Source organism: Hermetia illucens, chromosome 1 (assembly GCF_905115235.1).
Source record: "Hermetia illucens chromosome 1, iHerIll2.2.curated.20191125, whole genome shotgun sequence".
NCBI lineage: Eukaryota > Metazoa > Arthropoda > Insecta > Diptera > Stratiomyidae > Hermetia > Hermetia illucens.
Window position 1 is genome coordinate 117467696 of NC_051849.1, and position 20543 is coordinate 117488238.

General features: G+C 43.7%; 1 protein-coding gene across 1 annotated transcript; it reads left to right on the forward strand.

The window, feature by feature from the left end:
* Positions 1–13646: 13646 nt before the first annotated feature.
* On the forward strand, positions 13647–14969 carry LOC119661110. The gene is made up of 3 exons (XM_038070309.1): positions 13647–14139; positions 14266–14534; positions 14682–14969. Exons 1-3 carry the CDS (start codon positions 13647–13649, stop codon positions 14967–14969), a joined length of 1050 nt encoding a protein of 349 aa, XP_037926237.1.
* The last annotated feature ends 5574 nt before the right edge of the window (positions 14970–20543 follow it).

The window sequence follows — 20543 nt, forward strand, 5'->3', positions numbered from 1 at the left end:
TCATGTTTTCCAAGACTGTTTTTTGGGAATGGTTTGCGGTGAATACGGTAACTCGATAACGGTTCATCCGAAATCGGAATTTTAAAAAGTGGGTTAATATTTGACGTTGGTTTGACTAATATTTCTATAGTATTCGTGTCCATCGCAAAGGCACTTTTACAAAAATACGATTCTGAAATAACCGCGTTCAAAGTTTCAGGTTTGTGTTCTCCATTTTAAAAATTAACTTGTTTATTTACATCGAGTCTTTGATTCCAGGGTCATACAGTATTCCTTCTGCAGACTCCAAAACATCGATTTGATACTGGCTACAACCCATTATAACTTCCCTTGTGGCTGCAGCTACAAACCGTATATAGGGCGATGAAGGTTCGAAAGTCTATGCACAACTGCGCTGGAGTAGCGAGGTAATGCGTTATAAATAGCTATAACTTCGGGTCTAATGCTCTGATCGTTATCAAATTTAAGATTATGTATTAAAGAATATACACTAAAAATCACAACTGTCTGTAAGAACAAGTATGGACTCACGGAGGACATCTACATGGACTTCCTCATCTGCTTTCAGGCAAGAACCAACGAATTCGAGGCCAAGAACGTCGGAGAATGAGCAATCCTTCGCTATCCTAATGAGTACCGAATTGTTATTCCCAAGTTCAACGGGGACTATAGAGATCCTGTAGAGAAGATGCGGGACTTGAAAACTCACCGACAGGGAGAAGATACCAGGGTAGTCCAACATCTGGAGGTCACCAACGATAATTACCAAAAAGCTTGGGGATTGTTATGAAAACGCTTTGGAAATAAAAAAGCGATTGCATGCCAATAGCAAAGGAAGGCGAAGACTTGGCGATCACTCTGGCCATGGACGGAACTTCCTAAGTTCCTAGCTAATATGGGAGGCATCGGCATGAACATTGGGGTCTACTGACCATTTATACGATTGTTCAGAAACTACATAAATCAAGAGTCGAAACGTCTATAGGAGACATGGCAAGAGCGTCATCAAATGTTCTGAAGCTATCAGTATTTATAGATTTTTTGGCTGGTCGTTTCAGAACTTCGGGATTTCTCGTTTCCTCGAAGAAGACAAATCGAAGCGCTGGTGGGCAATGCCACTACTGAATGCAACATGTGTTAAAAGGATCACCAGATCCACCAACGCAGGAAATTCAAATCCTCAACTCCAGCAGTGAAGGGCCAACGTAGGGAAAAGGAGTTTTCTTTTAAACTGCGTTAAGAAAAGACATATATTGAATGTCCATCTATAAGCGATTCTTGCTGTGCGCTAGGAATCACCATACACTGCTACATACCGACACGATAAAGGCATCAGAATTTTCGGTTGATACGAACTCCTAGATAGCCAAAAAGGGGGCCTGCTGGCCGGTACGAAACGCAACCGGATAATTTACTTTTCTTAGAGTGTTAATTAATTACGGGTGCCAGAGCTTTATAACCGATTTAAATAGGATCGCATACGATAAAAACAAGCACAGGTAAAATATACATGGTTAGCACCGAAAAAAGCACGGAGCAGCGACTGAGGAAATACTGGGAAATGAAGATCAACCGTCAAAAACACTGGACTCAAGCCAAGCAAGCCGTTTCTACTTGGTGCACGAGCACAACTATACAGGATCCAATGGGAAAATGTTGTGTGACTCCCTTCAAAGAGAAAGCGTAACTAGCCGAAGTGGAATTTATAATACCGGAAGCTAAGTGCTTCAGGTGTAAAGGTTTTGTGTTCATCTTATGTGAGGAACTTTCTATGTACGGTTTTCTTTTTGAAGATACAAATTCAAAATATTCCTTCATATATTTATAAACTGGCCTCATCGACTGACCCTTTCAAAAGAAGCTCGATTCTTCGCAGAGCCCCTCCCCCCACACGGGCATAAGCCCCCGCATCGCTACCGCCAGTGGAACAGGGAGGCGGAGCGCATGAGGACTATGACTGAAACTGCCGGCGAAATTGCTGCAGCGACTTCGAGAAAAGGGACCGGACTTTTAAGGGCAGATGCGGAAGCCTGGAGGCTGCTCCCGTTCATCGAACTTGGGGGTGGTCTTCCAGAGTGGCAATATGGGTTTCGGCGAGTCCGTTCTACGGTCGATGCAGTAGCAAAGGTCGTGGAATTGGCTCGAAATGCAATGGCCATCGGCGAATGCTGTATTCTGGTGGCGCTGGATGTCAAAAATGCATTCAACTCAGCCAACTGAGGCTGGATTAAAGGCGCTTTGGGCAAACTGGGTGTTCCTAGTTACTTGGCTCGGCTAATCCAGAGTTACCTTTCAGATAGACTTCTCTGGTACGAGACGGACGACGGGCCGAAGGAATACATTGTGACAGCAGGTGTGCCTCAAGGTTCTGTATTGGAACCACTGCTGTAGAACATAATGTACGACGGAGTGCTTGGCCTTCGCGTGCCGGAGGAGACAACGCTGATTGGTTTTGCGGACGACCTGGCGGTAGTTGCAATTGCAAAGCATCCCGAGGATGTGGAGCTTGATGCAAATGAAGCGATTCATACCATCAAGTCATGGTTACGAATGGCTAAGCTAGACCTGGCAGACCAACCGTAGTCTTCCTACGGTTGGTCTGCCAGGTCTAGCTTAGCCATTCGTAATGGAGGAAAACACGGTTAATATCCGGGTTGGTAATCTTGAGGTCGTCTCAAAATCAATTGTCAAACACCCTGGGGGTGATGATCGATGCCACGCTGAGTTTCAAGGGACACTTGGATTATGCGCGAGAGAAGGCAGCAAATGCTAGCTCATCCCTTGCAAGGAAGACACCAAACGTGGGAGGGCCGAAGTATAGTCGTAGGCTACTCATTGCGGGAGTGGTGAAGTCGATCCTGCTATACACGGCCCCTTTCTGGGCGGGCGCGTTGAACCACGCTGTAAACCGGAGGAGGATAAGTTCGGCATACCGGGCAATTGCGCTAAGGGTGTGCAGTGTATTTAGGACGGCGTCGACGGAGGCAGCGGATTTCCGAAAAGCCATCAGGAGAAAATTGTGTGGCAAGTGGCAACAACGGTGGGATAACTCCGACAAGGGCCGGTGGACCCATACGTTGATCTCGTGTATCGAGAAGTGGGTCGACCGAAAGCACGGAGAATTGAATTACCACCTGACACAGTTCCTTACGGGACAGGAAGGCGGCGCAACGGAAACGCGACATGGACGAGCTGGTGTAGCGAACCAGACCCTCCCCCACGAAGTAATACTTCACGGTGGTCCCGCGGGGAGGGGCAGAAGAGTCGGGGTGGTTTTAGTGAGTGCGAATCCCACACACTGCTCCAACCTGGCGCAGCAGCGCCTCTATATAGTTAAAAAAGCGTATATATATAGTTAAAAAAGCCCACGGACCCTCTTCCCGCCCAACCGGACCGAGGGGCGACCAACCTAAGGATGGGCTGAAGGCAACATCCAAAGGCCCGTATCACAGCGATGATGCGTTTTAACGCAGTGTGTGCGACCATGCGAAAATGTATTGCTACATCCCGATTGTCGCAAACACTTCAGCCAATGACGCGGTGGTTCTACACTACAGAGACATGGATCTTGAATGGAAGACCGTGCGGATCAAGACTGAAATCCACTAGGTCAGATTGTTACCGGACAGGACTCTTCGGACTATAGCACAGGTTGCAAGGATAATCGTTTTTTGCAGCCCTAAGATCGAGCGTTTTCAGCGCTTTATGTAAGTTCTGCGGGACTAATCCCGTCGCTGAAATTACCACTGGGACTACTTCGATCTTTTGTAGTTTCCAAGTCTGCTTATATCGTCTGCCAAGGGGCCGTTCCGGATTTTTTCATAGTGTTTTTCAACAGTGTTCCGGTCCAACGGTACGGCTACATCGATTATAAAGCACGCTCGTTCTTCCTTCAGAAGCAGAATGAGATCGGGTCTGTTATGATTAACACTGTGATCGGTGGAAATAGTCTGATCCCACACTAGTTTAACCCGATCATTTTCCAAGATTCTCTGCGGAGTATACTTATAGTAAGGATGGTAAGTTGCCACTAAGTTATACTTCAACGCAAGGTTTTGATGGAGAATCTTGCAGACGGAGTTATGACGATTGGCGTACTCGGTACTGCTCAACCTCCTGCACGCAGATGTTATGTGCTGGATGGTCTCCTCTTCACAGTTGCATAACCTACAACTGGAGTTGGTGATTGAGGAGTCGTGGAGAATGTACCGTTTATAATTTTTTGTTGGGAGCGAAGCATCCTGAATTGAAGTTAGGAATGTTTCGGTCTCATAGAAAAGTACACCATTAGTCAACCATTTGTTGGAGGCTTCGATGACAATGCCTGACAGCAACAAATTTTTTATATGACCTCCGTGAATGGGTTTTTCTTTGCACATGTCGATTTTCTGTTGGACTGAAGTAACATTCGACATGTGATCCCATTCTCTGCTTCTCAAGTTCAAAGGAGGTAATTTATTATCTGCTATGACGGTAGCCTAATGTATTTGGCTAGAGGATTGTTTCTCATAGAAAATTCACGAAGAGAATGCACTTGATTGTAGTGCAATGTTTTTAAATCAAGTACCCCCTTCCTCCCTGATGACGTGGGATAGTGATCCTCAATTTTTCGGCAGCTCTATTGTGCATGTTGTTGTTTGCAAGAACTACCCTTACCCATCTATTGACAGATACTAAATCCGTATTACTCCACTGTATCACACCGAAAGTATATAGAAGGACGGGAATGGCGAAGGTATTGATTACCATGATTTTATTTTTCCCATACATTTTTATAGACAAGATCCAGACCCTGTTCAATTTCCCCCAGCAACTTAGATTTGATTATTGCCACAGCAGGTCTTATTGCTTGCAATATGCCGAGGTATTTGTAGACGTCGTCCGAATCCGTACCCTCAATTCGGATGTTATTTTGGCTGGTTCCTTCGTTGTCGGTGTGTTTTCCCCGAACAATTGTTTTTATGCGATATTTCTCCAAACCCAACTGCATGCCGATATCCCTGCTGAACTGGATGGTGATGTCCAGCAAGGAGCGAAGTTGGTTCTCGTCTTTGGCATACAATTTGATGTCGTCAATGTACTTCCCGACATAACTTTTGCGTCGGAATCTCTGGCATCATCGGTGGACGGGTGGCGAGTCCTAGAAGACTTCTCGGCAAGTGATCATCAGTACATTGCGTTCGAAGTGTTTGACGCTACTTGCCGGCGAGCACCAACACGACGTTCCCCCTGCGTGTGGAATGTCGCGAAGGTGAACATCGGAAGGTTCGTCGAAGCTCTTGGAGCAGGTAGGGCCGCACTGGGGGGCACTCCGGGGGGTGGTGGTGTCGCAGCTGACACCGTCGTAAATTCAGTGATGAATCTGATAACGACGGTGTGTGAGGCTTCCATGCCCCGGAGAGGCCCCAGGCGCGACAAGTCTTCTATGTACTGGTGGACGGCGGAAATTGCCGACCTACGGAAGGAGTGTCATAAGCTCCGCCGTTTCGCACAACGTTTCTACGCCAACGAGGAGGCATGTGCCATAAAGGCACAATATAGATCAGCAAAAAGGAGACTCCGCAGCGCTATAAATAAAAGCAAAGCTCGCGGCTGGCAAAACCTTGTTAATGAGGTGAATGATGACCCGTGGGGACTTGGCTATAAGCTTGTCACTCGGAAAATCGGGGCTCTGCGGAAGCCCTGCATACTGAGCACCGACCAGATGGACCGCATTGTGCGGGCATTGTTCCCTAGACACCCTGTACGGGTCGATGTAAACAGCGCGGAAAGCCTCGTGGATTGCCCCCTTTTCACAATGGGAGAACTCGAAGAAGCGGTTCTCACTATGAAAAACAGGAAGGCGCCAGGCCCTGATGGCATCCCGGCGGAAGTTTACAAACTGGTGTTCCGCCAACGGCCAGAATTGCTGCTCGAAGCGTTCAACGCATGCTTGAAGGAGGGCATTTTTCCTTCTCGCTGGAAAGTGGCCAGACTCGTGTTGATCCGTAAGGGTAAAGGAGATCCGGAGCTCCCGTCTGCATACCGACCGCTGTGTATGCTTGACACGGCCGGAAAAGTGCTCGAGAAGCTCATCAGGGGTAGACTCGCTGAAGCGATCCGTGCTGCCGGGGACTTATCCGCAAGGCAGTTCGGGTTTAGAACAGGGAAATCTACAGTGGATGCTGTTATGGAGGTCGTAGATGCGTTTAATCGAGCCGGGGCGCACAGCCGCCGATCTCGACGGATAGTGCTCCTCATAACGCTCGACGTCAGAAATGCCTTCAATTCCGTAAGATGGACAGATATGCTGGGCACACTGGAGAACTCCTTTCGCGTGCCAAGCTATCTCTTGCGGATATTGAGGGATTATCTGAAAGACCGCTCCCTGTTCTATGAGACGCTAGAGGGCCAGAGGAGGATGGAAATCACGTCGGGAGTAGCGCAGGAATCCATCCTAGGGCCGGACCTCTGGAACGCTTCCTACGATAGTCTGCTGAGACTCGATATGCCTGAAGAGTCGCGCCTGGTCGGTTATGCAGACGACGTTGCGGCACTTGTTGCCGGACGCACTGTTGAACAGGCGCAAAGCAGACTTGGCATATTGATGCGACGGGTAAGCGGATGGATGACTGCTCACGGTTTCAACCTTGCGCTGGAGAAAACCGAAGTAGTCATCCTGACCAGAAGGAGAATCCCGACCTTGCGTCCCATATCGATCGGCGAGTTGACTATAGAGTCAAAACCAGCGGTTAAATACCTTGGTTTAATGCTCGACTCGAAGATGAGCTTCTCCGAGCAAATCAAAGCAGCCGCGGACAGGGCTGCAGCAGGAGTCGCGGCCTTGAGTCGGCTAATGGCGAATGTGGGGGGCCCTATATCAACTAGGAGACATCTCCTCATGGGAGCAACGCAGTCCGTCCTTCTCTATGGTGCGGAGGTATGGGCTGATGCCCTTGACAAGGAGGTGCATCGTAAACGCCTAGCTCAAGTGCAGAGGCGGGGAGCTTTGCGAGTGGCGTCTGCTTATCGCACTGTCTCCGAACCGGCTGTGATGGTGATTGCGGGAGTGATCCCCGTTGCCCTCCTTGCCAAGGAGCGCAAAGCTATCTATCGCCGTAAGGGCGAAAACTTAAGAGAAGTGGTTGCCCGTGAAGAACGTCAACGCACCCTTAACGAGTGGCAAGTTTCTTGGCAAAATGAACCAAGGGGCAAGTGGACTGCGCGGCTCATCGACAAATTAGATCCGTGGTTGAACAGAAAGCACGGTGAGATTGATTACTTCCTTACCCAACTTCTAAGTGGGCATGGAGGTTTTCAGTCTTACCTGCACAGGGTTGGGAAGGCGCGATCTCCTGATTGTGTGTTCTGCAATAGAGTGCCGGATGACGCTGAACACACCTTTTTCTCTTGCGAGAGGTGGGATGGCCTCCGCCAGCAGCTTTATGCAAACAGAGTGGAGCTCTCTCCAGACAACATTGTCAGAGAGATGCTGAAGAGCGCTGGCAGCTGGAATCGTATTGCGCATTATGTTCGGGCTCTTCTTACTACGAAGAAGATTGAACTCGACCGGCAGAGGGATCGGACGGTAAGGGGTTCCCTGAACTAACAACTCCCTTCCTCCCCTCCCCTCCCGTTGGTGAAAGGAATTCCCTGACTTGAAGGCTCCCAAAGCCGGGAGAGCGGGAGGGCTAGCCCGAAGTAATGTGTCAAACGGTTCCAGGCTAGTTCTCTGATGACAGGGGGGTGTTTAGTTGGTAGTCCGCCAGCGTGCTGTTGCGGGAGTCCAACACTCTGTGCGTAAACGCATTCACCTACCCTACTCCAAAAAAAAAAAAATGTACATCAAATGACTTAATGTACATTTCGACAATATGCCATGCTTGACTTGGAACCCGTATTTGCTTTCATGCAAAAGATGGGACAGCGGATTCAAAGCCAAACAAAACCACAGTGGACTTAGACAGTCGCTTTGGAAAATGCCACGCCTGATTGTTATCTCTCCTGATGTTTGTGAGGATACCGATAGCTTCGTGCTCCAATTCTTCATCACTGTTCTGAGGAGAAGAACGACATTTGGGTTGATTTTTTACAAGCGTAACACTTGTAGTAACCACGCATGTGATATGGAGTCAAAGGCTAATTTATAATCAATGTAGGCTGTTGAGATGATTCGTTTCTGATGGACAGCCTGCTTTACAGTTACCGTATCGATTATAAGCTGTTCTTAGCAGCCTCGGGAGCATTTTGCGCATGGTTTTTGCTCCTCAGCTATCAATTTATGATGGTCATTTCGGGGAGGACTTCACATGAACGCATAAGGTGTGGGAGCCACGCTGCTTCTAAATTGCAACGGCTGGATTCGCTCCAAACACTTCTCCAGAAGTTTTCTGCCTGATCCAGATTGAGGTTACTTTCCCTATCTGAGTTGGTGAGATTTTTGTAGAATCCTCGTTGGTTCTGGAAGAACAAGGTGTTGTTTGTCCTTCGCTGAAAGCTTTTTTGATACCTACGGATGCGATTGGAGCATACCGCAAGTTCCTGCTTCAGCACCTCGAGGATTTTTTCGATTGGCATATCATTGAACAGATGGTAGTTTCCAATGATGTTCGCAACGCATCTGTGCACTCTTGGTGATGGATTTCCAAAGAGTGCTTGCGTGACACGACCAATCTCCTTTCTCAACTTTTCGATTCTTTTGTTGAGTCGAAACACCCAGAACGGTAAAGTCCCTCTGCGCACACCTCTGTTATTCGCTCTAAGATGTTGATTATGGAGACGAATAACCGTAGCAGCTGCAACATAGATCAGGCTGTGAACCTCTGTAGCAGTAATCTCGCTAGCCAAACGATCAGCCAAAATTCTGTCAACGGCAGCAATGATGTTAGTAGCTGCCGAAGTAAACTTCAGTTTTGGGATCTTTGACTTAGCGTCTGGGAGAATCTCAGCATACTCTGTGAATGCGGCCTGGAATGCGGTCAAAGCCTCATTATAAATTGGGTCGACATCCCGAGTCACTAAGCTTCTCCTGATTACTGGGTTCATGGAGTGCCTTTTAAGTGGAGTATTCGTGTTGCTCCTTTGTTCAGTCCGGTAAGTTGGTGACTCCAGACCGAGCTCAAGTGAAACCTCTTGGAATATTTGTTGCCTAGTTGGTAGGGCAACTCGATTATTTTTCACTATCACCCGGTATTGATTGACAACGTTCTGCTCCGGAACATGACTTAGTTCCAGGAAGCGGGTTATGAACGCGTCATGGAGTCGATGTCTGTACCCTGATGGATTCCGTTCCAAATCCGTGACACGGTAATAGGCGCGGACGATAAATTCGTTAAGTTGGTTCGTCCAAACCCTACGACGCCTAGGTCTCCCGTCCCTGGTGGTTGACGGCATAACCGCCGAAACATCCAAGGGCAAAGAACCGCTCTGGTGTTGTTGAATGACCCTTGACCGTGTTGGGTACTGTCTTCGTGTCCCTGGGGTCCATCAAAAGAATTTGAAAAATTATCCCCAGTTTTGTTTCCACGAGTGTTGGGGAGGCAGTCGACCCTGCAACAGAGCCCCAATGCTGCGATGTCCCATGGTTACCTCCAAAGGTAGGGAAGGTATTTGGAGGGGAGCCGCTGAAATACAGTGTAACGTCACTGCAATTCATCCGATAGGCGCGTCGATCCCTTCACCCCGGATTACGGATTTGTTAAGGAGGTTTATTCCCCCTGAAAGGGAAGAATCGGTAAGGGAGCACGAACACAAAGGGAAATATTCTGCTTGACCGCGGTTACTTATTTAAAAGATTAACTTGCGATATTCGTAGCTGACCCGATGGCTCATGCCATTATCCGCAACCCATGACACGCGCCTGGTCGCATGCAGCTCTGCGTTTGCAACTCAGGTGAGGATAAACCTGGTACGCCAGGTATATATATATATACATATTTTTTTTTTTGGTGCGTACACGGAGGTGGAAAATCTTAGAAAGACACGTCCGCCGCAGCTCCGCCGCCCGAACGGCGGAACTACAGCGGGCGCGTGTGGGATTCACACCCATACCCGGTCTCTCCGGCTCCAGCCCCGCGGGACCACCATTAGGGTATTACTTCGCGGGGTAGGTTTGCTCTTAGGCACTCATCCTTCTCCTATTTGCAGCTTTCCTCCTTCTTTGTTCCTTCAGCAACTCCTCCTGCATTTGGATGATTGCGGAGCCAACCGCAAGCCACTTCTCGGACTCCAGCATCTCAGTAACCAAGCTCTCCGGGGTCCCGCTCCTGCCCAGCACCTGGTTTAAGCTTCTTCTCTATATCGTAAATCGTTTGCAGTGAAATATCACATGCTCTGGATCCTTCGGAGAATCATCCAACCCAAAGCGGTGCAGCTATTGGCTGTAGCAACCACCGTGTCCCGTGAGGAACTGGGTAATGTGGTAGTTGGTCTCCCCATGTTTTCGCTCAAGCCACACCCTAATGTTGGGAATGAGCCTGTGCGTCCATCGACCCTTCGTAGACTCGCCCCATCTGCGTTGCCAGAGATCAAGCGACTCTGACCTTGTCGCATTTATACGCTGTGCATGCCCCTCCATACGTCTTGCATGGTACAGGACACTCATTTCTTTGGCAGAATGTCAGCCGGAATCATGCCTGTCACCACTAATACTGCCTCATCTGATGTGGTTCTAAAAGCACTGCAAACCCTCAAAGCCATCCGCCGGTAAACCGAGTTCACCTGCTTCCGTCGGTGAGAGTTTGCAAGCGCTTCTGCCCACACCGGCGACGAGTAGAGCAGGATAGAGCGCACCACTCCGGCTAGCACGAACCTCCGGCAATGTTTCGGTCCACCAATATTTGGCAACATTTTTGCAAGTGCCGTGGTGGCACTGGCTGCCCTTTGGCATGCATACTCTAGGTGTTCCCTAAAACTTAATTTGGTGTCAATTATTACCCCCAGGTATTTAATAGCCGGCTTTGATTTGACCGTATGTCCACCGACCTCCACTTTCACAGTGTTATTTTTTCTGCGGTTCGTTATTAAGACCTCTTCCGTTTTCGCGTCCGCCAAGGTCAGCCCGGCCTTTTCTAGCCAGGACTTTACCGCTCTCACTGTTTCCGTTGCGTAAACCTCCACATCTTCTGGGTGTTTTGCTACAACAACCACAGCTAGGTCATCAGCCGACAATCGTAGTCCCCTCTGGGACGGGAAGAGCAAGCACCCCATTATACATGATATTCCATAACAGGGGAACAAGTACCGATCCCTGCGGTACCCCGTTGTACCATGTTAATTGCGTCCACCTTAGAGTGGGCGCGTCGGAAACCAAACTGGCGTTCCGACAAACCATTGCTGGCTTCGACGATGGGCAGGAGTCTGTTGTAGATGACTCTCTCCATCATCTTCCCCATTGTATCCAACAGGCAGATAGGACGATACGGCGCTGGGATTCCAGGTGGCTTGCCAGGCTTCGGAAGCAACACCAACTTTAGCTTTTTCCACTGGGCAGGGAATATTCCTTCTTTTAGGTACGCCTCGAAGATGTTGGCGAAAAGGTTGGGCCTAGTCTTTACTGCTAGTTTCAAAGCTCGGTTGGGGATGCCATCCAAACCTGGGCCCTTGTTGTCACCGAACCTACCACATATTTCCCGCAGCTCCTCCACAGTTACAGGCAGTATTATGCCGTCATTTGGCTGGAAAAAATTTTCCTTCCCCTATTTTCGTGGTGAGGGAACAGAGTGGTAACAATCTGTTTCAGGAGGCGCGGACAGGTCACCTGGGGTGATTTCCGCAGCCTTTTCATCACCACTCTGTAAGCCTCGCCCCAAGGGTTTATGTCGGCATGGTCGCACAGCTGTTTGAAGCAGTTATTTTTGGTCCTCCGAATGGCTTCCTTTAGGCGGCCACGCAATTGCTTGTGTGCATCCTCTCGACCGTCGCCACCGGGTTTTCCCCTGAGCCTCTGGCAAAGCCTCCTTGCCCGAAAACATGCGGCTCGCAAACTTGCGATTTCATTGTTCCACCAGTAGTTGAGTTGCCTACTGGGGAGCAATCGCCTTCGGGGCATAGTAGCATCGCATGCTTCCGTTACACATCGAGTGATCTGGGTGGCTTTCTCTCCAGCCGTACCATTCAGGGATATGTCGGATTTGAGCACCGCGGAAAACGTGTCCCCCTCGAAAGCTTTCACTGTCCAGCCAAGCATACCACCCGGCATTCTGCGGAAACTCTTTTTCGAGCTCGATCCGCCCTTGATCTCTATGCAGATTGCCTGGTGGTCGCTGTGAGTATAGTCCTCACTGACATGCCAAGCAATTCTTCTGGCTAAAGTGGCACTCACGTATGTCAGGTCCGCTATAGACCCCAGACCCCTTCCCCGGAAAGTGTACGAAGACCCAACATTCGCCAGTACCACGTCTAGCTCCGCGAATGCTTCGAGGAGAACACGTCCCCTTACATTAGTTATCCGGCTGCCAAATTCAAGAGCCCACACATTGAAATCGGCTCCTATTATGATCGGCCAACGTCCTCTTGCATCCAAAACAAGAGCGGCAAGCATCCGCTCATACTCGACGAGTGTAGCGCTGGGTGGAGCATAGCAGCTGTAGATATGGATGTCCTTCACCTTCGCTCTGATGAAGCCCTCCTCCGAGTGCTCCATTATTTCCTCGAAGGCTTGTTCTCCACAATCCCACAGCGCTGCTTGGCCCGTTTGGTCTTTGATCCAAACGCTACCACCGTGGTTTCGGTATGGTTCACTTAGTAGGGCTACATCGATGTTTTTCTTGTGGATGGTTTGCGTGTACTTCAGAAAAATCGCCTACTGTATCTAGCAAATATGGCAATGGAGGAATGGCTTTTATCTCCAGTGACATTGTAAGACCAACAAGGGTGGGTGATAGATTCGTACAATGCCTACGTGTAATACCACTGCAAGAGTGTGGTAAATTGTTAAGATTTGAACATATTGAATATCATCCAATCGAAACAACTTTTATTGAAAGTATTTCTGTGGAAGTAACTAAACAACAAGGCGAATTGATTGAATTCCGTGCAAGCGAGGCTCCATCACACCTGCATTTCAAACGTCGATAAAGTATAAATATACTGTCTGGATGTCAACCAGGTATACTCTGGTTGGAAGACTTAAGGAGTTTGAATTGTCACAGACATGGATTCCTATTTCACACGTTATTACCTAATCCAGAGGGGCGGGAATTCCTCAATTCAGAATTTATATCGACCGCCAGATATTAGTCAGCACGGTGGAGGTGTTGGAGTTTCTTTAGAGGTTTAGTGCGACACGCAAGCTCGCTGGTCTCGGCAGGAGCTACAACCTTAAAACAACAAGCAGTAAAAACTGCTAAGGCAATACTATCAGAAGTAGGAAGTAAGCCGATTAAAACCATTCTAAAGAGGCAGGCTAAAACTGCTGTCCGGGAGCTAACCAAGAAAAGTATAAATAAAATCTTCAGAGGTTTACATAATGTTGTTATCAATAATCATTCATCTCGAAAAAGACCCAATCCCTTTGAGACGAAAAAATCAAGATCGTTTTCGAAGTTCAAACGCAGGAGGTATTCTAAAGGAAGAAAAGCTGTTAAAAAATCTAAGTCTTCAAAGCAAGGCAAACCACACTAAAAGCAGATACGTAAACGTGTGATACACATTTTTGATAAGTAGAAATGTCGTACAAAGAGTGCATGAAGTCTGAACTAGATCTTTTCTCAAGTTCGCCAATTCAAAGTAATATTTTAAAAACAGAGGAAGTAGCATACAAGCCCATAGCTTCATTAGATAACTCTACCGTTTTAGAATTTGTGTCGGTAGGTCATGGCGATACATACCGCGATCTGTCTAGCATATATCTTCGACTAAAAGTACAACTTAATAAAGCAAAAGATGGGAAAGAGGAATTGTATGATAAAGCTGCTATACCAATTGGCGTTGTCAATAATGTTCTGCATTCGCTGTTCAGACAATGTACAATACAGTTAAATGGTAGGCCAATAGCGGAAATTGACTACAATTACCAATACAGAGCGTATATTGAAAATTTGCTAAATTATGGCAAGAATACCGCCGAAACCCATTTGGAGTCTGTCGGATGGTATCTCGATGAGAATGAAATGGACATAGTTGAAAGTGGCAAACCATCTGATTCAAACCAAGGATATAGTAAAAGATCCAAATTGCTTGCACACAGCAATGTGGTGGAGTTTATGGGAAAAGTTCATGGAGATATCTTAAATCAAGATAAGTTGCTAATCAACGGGGTAGATTTGCGTGTCATTTTTTCGCTAGAAAAACCCGAATTTTACTTGCATTGTAAAGACGACGTTCAGCCATCACTAATCAAAATTATAGAGGCGACAATGTACGAGTACATGAACCATGTAACTGTCAATCCGAACATCTTACTTGCGCATGAAAGTGTTCTCCAAAGATCTAATGCAATATATCCATATAAACGTGTAGAAGTGAAGACATATATTCTACCTGCAGACACATTTTCACTTTCACTCGATAATGTGGTCATTGGACAATTACCTAACTTGCTAGTGTTTGGTATGGTAGACAATGAGGCATATACAGGAAAACGGTCGAAAAATTCATACAACTTTAAACACAATAATCTGACAAGGTTCAATTTATGTCAATGGAGTACAAGTACCGAACCAACCTTTAGAGTTTGACTTTTCAAATGAAACTCCCATTAGTACGCGAGGATATCTAAGCTTGTTCAAGAGTACTGGAATACATTATTCCGACAAGGATCATCAAATATCAAAAAACTCTTCGATAATGGAGCGTTCTTGTTGGCGTTTGATCTCACTCCGGACAATTCCTACAATTCAACATGTGGAAGTCTACTCAACCAGGGCACAATTAGGATCGAGGGGCGATTCAAAGACGCTCTAAAGAAAAGCGTCACATGCGTTGTTTACGCAGAGTATGTTAGCAGTATCGAGATAGGCAAGGCTCGGAATGTTTTCACAAGCTATTAAAATCTATATATAGTGCCGACATTCCGACATTCTTCCACATTTAATCAAAAGTCGAAATGAGCTGTTTAGTGAATGTTGACTATCTCCCTGGAGGTGATTTAGCTTTCTTTAAAACACCTGACAGGTGTCGTTCGCTGGTATTACTGCGGATAATAAGTTGTTCACCAGAGTGATCACCTTTAGATATCCTACTACAACAAGCAATCTAGCAGTTGTGGAACAATTGGGAAGATGCGGCAGCTTGGAGCTGAGCCGGTTGGATGAAGACGTTATAAAAACATTGGCGAAATTTACTACGGTATTTGTTCAAGATGATGGTGTAAAGGAATTTATAAAGCACTATGTAGCATCGCACTCGAAAATTATTAATATTGAAGCTTGCAACTTTTCTGAACAGGAATGAACACGATTGAACTAAACAGAACATTCAGAACGAACAAAATACCATCAAGATTCTTCAAATTCGTTTTTCCATGTAATTATTTACCGAAGCGAATTAAAAGACCGGCCTGTGTGATAGCTAATAGAGATCCTTCTTACAAAAGTGGAACTCATTGGGTTGCTTTCTTCATTCCGAAAAAGGACCTGCGGAGCACTTTGATTCATTTGGAAGTTACCCAGTAAATAAATTTTTTCAAAAGTTTCTCATGACTAATTCGTCCGTATTTATAAATAATAAGACACGGTTACAAAGTGCGTTTGCATCTACTTGTGGGTATTACTGTTGTATGTATCTTTACTGGCGTTGTAAGGGACGAAGTCTTAGAAATTTTCTAAACCAATTTTCATCATATGATTTCACTTGGAATGACACTAAGGTTGTTATCATACTTTATACAGAAAAGTGTATTTAAAGAATCATGTGCATATATAACAGGAGGAAATCTATGTACTCATCGAGATGAAAACTAAGTATAAAAACCCGAAACGACATGTTTTACATCCAGTTTCGCAACTACATTTGTTCACGATGAAGTCTGACACCAAGAAGTTAAAAAGTGAGAAAAAAACTACGACCAAAACGGTGAAAGAAAGAAAATCTGCCGGGAGAACAAGTGCTGTTAAATTACACCTATTACTTGGACGGATGCCAGAACCGAAAAGTTGTGCTCGGTTTTGATCCTTCAAACTTTGAAGCCTAAATCATTTTTCATCTTCATGGACGGTTTCCAGTATCGACAAATTATTCAGGATGGTGTGCAGTTTTCGACTATATAAACAAGCTTAAAGAGGAAACAGGAGACTTTTTACCGGAAAATCAGTTTGAGCTTTCGAAAAAATACAAAATTCCAGTGGATCAGGGCAGTATCCAATTGCAGACACCTGAACTTTTGAAGCTATATGAGATGATGCGGTTTTTTAATATTGTTATGTACCACAACAACAGTGCATCAGAGAGCGTGAAAGAATACTATAATGGATACGTCACAAAATGCCGAGAGAAAAACACCATCAAACTGCCAGACGAAGATTTCTTTATACCATCGAGAGCATCTTACGTTCATGTTAATTATTCCAGACTTTTTTATGAAATTCCAATATTTTGTAGCGCTAATGTACTGTGTTTATAGAGAAATAAAAGAGCAAATTAAATAAAAGGCAATATTTTCTGTTTTATTCAATGATTTTATTTTTCAGCAGATACATATACATGTTCACAGTATTTTCTAAAGCACATCTAACATTTGGCAATTCCCCATGTAGCATACAATTTGTTTTATACTTTTTTAAAAGACCAAGTTTGGGGATATCTGCCTGAATCATTTCAACGTCTTTAAGGTATTTTTTCAAAACTGTTGCTTTCTCTTCTCCTTTTACATATATTACTGAACCTTCTAGGGTTGATAAAATTTCAGGTAAATGATTATAATCAATGACGCCATTCGACCACGTTAATCCATTTATGAATTTATAATTATAATCTGATTGCCATGCACTATTTGCGTTAAGTTCTTCCTTCGGGAACGGAGGTTTGAAATGATACAAAACTGGGTTAATGGAGTCAGTGTTCAATGTAACTAGTTCTTTTACAAACATTTGCTTAGTGTTACCAACTACAAACTGGACATCAACAATAACCGACTTTTTGTTAGATTCCATAACGTATTGCACTATCTTTTCCGAATCTGCCATCAGAATACTGAAAAATAAAAGAAGCATCCCTATTTATATTTATTATTTTTCTCTATGCATTCTTGTAATTAAATTCTCTTAAAGCCGTATGCTCTTTCATCTTCACTTATGACTTTGGATTTATTCTTCTCTTCCCTAAATGGAAAATTGACGATGTTTGCATCAATCTCTATTAAATCATCTGAAAGAAATGTTGAATTCGACTGATTAATACTTGATATTAATGACAGAATGTGTTCGCCATTTAGCTCACTTACAGGTCTTAAACTTGACCATATAGGTTTCACATGCGACGACTTTGGCAATGAAATATACATTAAAATGTTGCTACCCTCCATAGAGTTTTTCACGATTTCATTAACGACTTCGTTAAAGGTATTTCTAAGACCTTGCAATATATTTTCTTCAGGACCTTTAAACTCATTCAGTCGGAAAACTATTTTCACCCCCATCACATTAAATTTCTTGAAATTTGTCACTTTTTTTGAAATTATTTCGATTTTTTCTTTTAATCCAGAACCGACTTGATAATTTTGATTGTTGCTGTTACTACGCGCATTCGTAACAGTAGTAGTAACACATATCGATGAAGTGGAAGCTGCTGGTCTATTTGTATTATTGCTTATAGTTGAACAGTCTGACAATTTTACACACTCATCTATAATTTTGAAAAATTTATGAAAAACTACGTCATCCTAATTTTTATTTTAAACTTCTTGGAACATTCAAGAAGAATCTTGAAAAATGAATTCTTTTCTTGCACTGTTATTGAAGCTTTTTGTTTCTCCAAGTAACTAATAACAGTGTTCATCACCTCAAAGCAAAACTCTTTACCCAAAGCAATAGAATTTTGTAAGAGCTGAATTAAATTAAAAGTGAAAGACATTTTTAGAAAATTTTGTTTTATTGCATGCTTCTTTTATATTTTATTTTTTTTTATTTTGAAAGAGCTGAAAAGCTCATTATCATTCAAATACCTTAGCTAATAAGCCAACGGTACTGTTGCTTTAATTTATTATTGGTTAAATCTGCAATAAAGTTAGAAAACCTGTTAATAATTGTTAAACAAATTTTACGAAAGACTCTTACCCCAGTGCTACCTTCCTGATCGTTTCAAAATTTCTGCGGATTTCCCACTTGAAATTTGCACTATTTATACGTAGGGAGGGAGTCAAAAAAAAAATAAAAGATCAAACTATACTGGATAAATCAAATCATAATGTTCATAAGCAACAAATCTTCATTATCGCAATCTCTTGGTTCCGTGCATTTTTTCATGCGAAATATTGCAATAAATCAACAGACAAATGAAATTGTAAGGAGTTTACATTCGCAGATGCTGAGTAATTAATTTCAGGGAACATAAAAATATTATAAAGCTGCACCGGATAAATCAAGGCATATGCATGCGTATTTTTTCTTGTTCAGAAGTAACACATCTTCATGATCGCAGTATCTTAGTCCATTGCATTTTTTTATGCATCATTTCGCATGGGATAAATCAAGACGGAAGCATATGCAATTCCCTTTTTGTTTGCAAGCAACTTATGCGTATCTTCATGATCGCAATGGTTCCATACATTTTTTTACGCAACATGCGAAATGTATAATACAGGGTACAAGATTTGAAGACCAACATCCAAGAAGAAATTGCCAACATAACACCTGCTATGCTAACAAGAGTCATGACAAACGCCAGAAATCGGTTTACGCAATATATGGAGAATGGGGGACTTCACCTAACAGATTTGATCTTCAAAACAATGTAAATAAAAACTTTAGACATGTACCTACATTATAAAAAATAAATAAATATTTTCCGATGCATACAATAGTTTTTATTGAGTTTTGAAAAAAGGATTAATTGCTTTCAGAGAATATAAAAATATCAAAAAAATTGCACTGGATAACTCAAAGAACCAAGGCGTAAGCAGAAACAGTGTTTTTTGACGAGCAACCTGTCTTCATGATCGTAATATTTGTAGGAAGTTTACATTTGCAGATGCTGTGTAATTTATTTCAGAGAACATAAAAACAGCACAAAACTGTCCTGGATAAATTACAAGGCAAGTATCATGATGATGATGATTTCTTATGAGCTATGAAGATATCTTCATGATCGCTATATGATGTTCTCATGTAGCGAATACATGTATAAAAGGAATTTCTTCTGGAGGTAATTATCATTTGCAAGGCTGCAATATACCAACATGGTAAGTTTATTTTATTTGATTCAATGCGCTTTTAGCGCAAGAAAGCTGAGCGCCAACTTTATGTTTGGGCCGCTATTATATACTTTTCTTTTGACTTTTATGAAACACAAAAAATCTGTCTCCGAAACTAAAAAAAAAATCTCTGAAGTAAAATTCTATGTGCTTTTATCGCAAGAAAACTCAGCGCCAACTTTGTGTATGGGTCGCTAATATTCCTTCTATTTCAATTGTAAATTTTTTTTTTTTTTTTTTTTTTATTTTTAGAAACATTTTACAACAAGAATTAGACCTTTTGGTCTCTAGCCTGTAGTGTGGCGAATCTTAATACTAAAATAGAATATTCTCACTCTATCAAGCCAGTGTTTGAAAAGAGTTATTTTGTTCAAATCTTATTATAGATTTATAGCTAAGCGCTTATAACTAATACAATTAATCTTTTTAATAACTAATATAATTAGCCTTTTTATTCTAATCTCAGATTTAGATTTGGAACCAATTCGTAGGGAATTTCTTAAGGTTGGAGGGTTCAGGAAAGGATTGCTATGTAGTTTATGTCTATAGTCAGACTTTTTCTGTGTATCTTTTTTTGATGCTGCGTCTGTAGTCCTTATACAGTTGGTACGCAAAGGAGCACCCTACTGTTGCAGTGAGGATGATGAGAATAGTTTCAATTCTTTCTGATTGTACGTCGACCGTGTCTACTATGATTGTGTTCGTCACCTCCCCGGTATTATCAACGTGCTTATCTTGAGTATTTCCCATATTACTGGTTTGGTTAAACGGAAAAGAGTACTATAAGAAAATTGATGAGTGTGGCGGGTTTTTATTTGCAATTTGTAGTGGATTTGTTATTATTGCAAGTTGGCTAGTTGCAGTGGGTCAGTTCTTTTTAGTCTTGCGTAGTTGTTGGAAAGAAGAATGTCTTTAGCTGTAGTGTTTGGATGGTTGGCTAATCTTTTGATATATTTTTTGCTATACTTTTTCGCTTCTTTTGCAACCTTTAAAGTATTGGTGTCGCGAAGAATTATTTCGTTCTTAACGTACCTGGGTGCACCTAAAATTGACCTGATAATTTTTGTTTGTACGCGCTCGATTATGTTGATGTTCGACTTTTTGGCTGTGCCCCAAAGTTGCAAGCCATAGGTCCAGATTGGTTTTAATATAGATTTATACACCATTATTTTTGTTAAAGTGTTGAGTTTGGATTTATTGTGCATTAGCCAATATA

Coding starts and splice junctions, on each gene's coding strand:
- LOC119661110 (XM_038070309.1), top strand. CDS start 13,647: ATGTCGTACAAAGAGTGCATGAAGTCTGAACTAGATCTTTTCTCAAGT. Junction 14,140..14,265: donor TGATTCAAACCAAGGATATA/GTAAAAGATCCA, acceptor TTTTTTCGCTAG/AAAAACCCGAATTTTACTTG. Junction 14,535..14,681: donor ACTTGCTAGTGTTTGGTATG/GTAGACAATGAG, acceptor AACTCCCATTAG/TACGCGAGGATATCTAAGCT.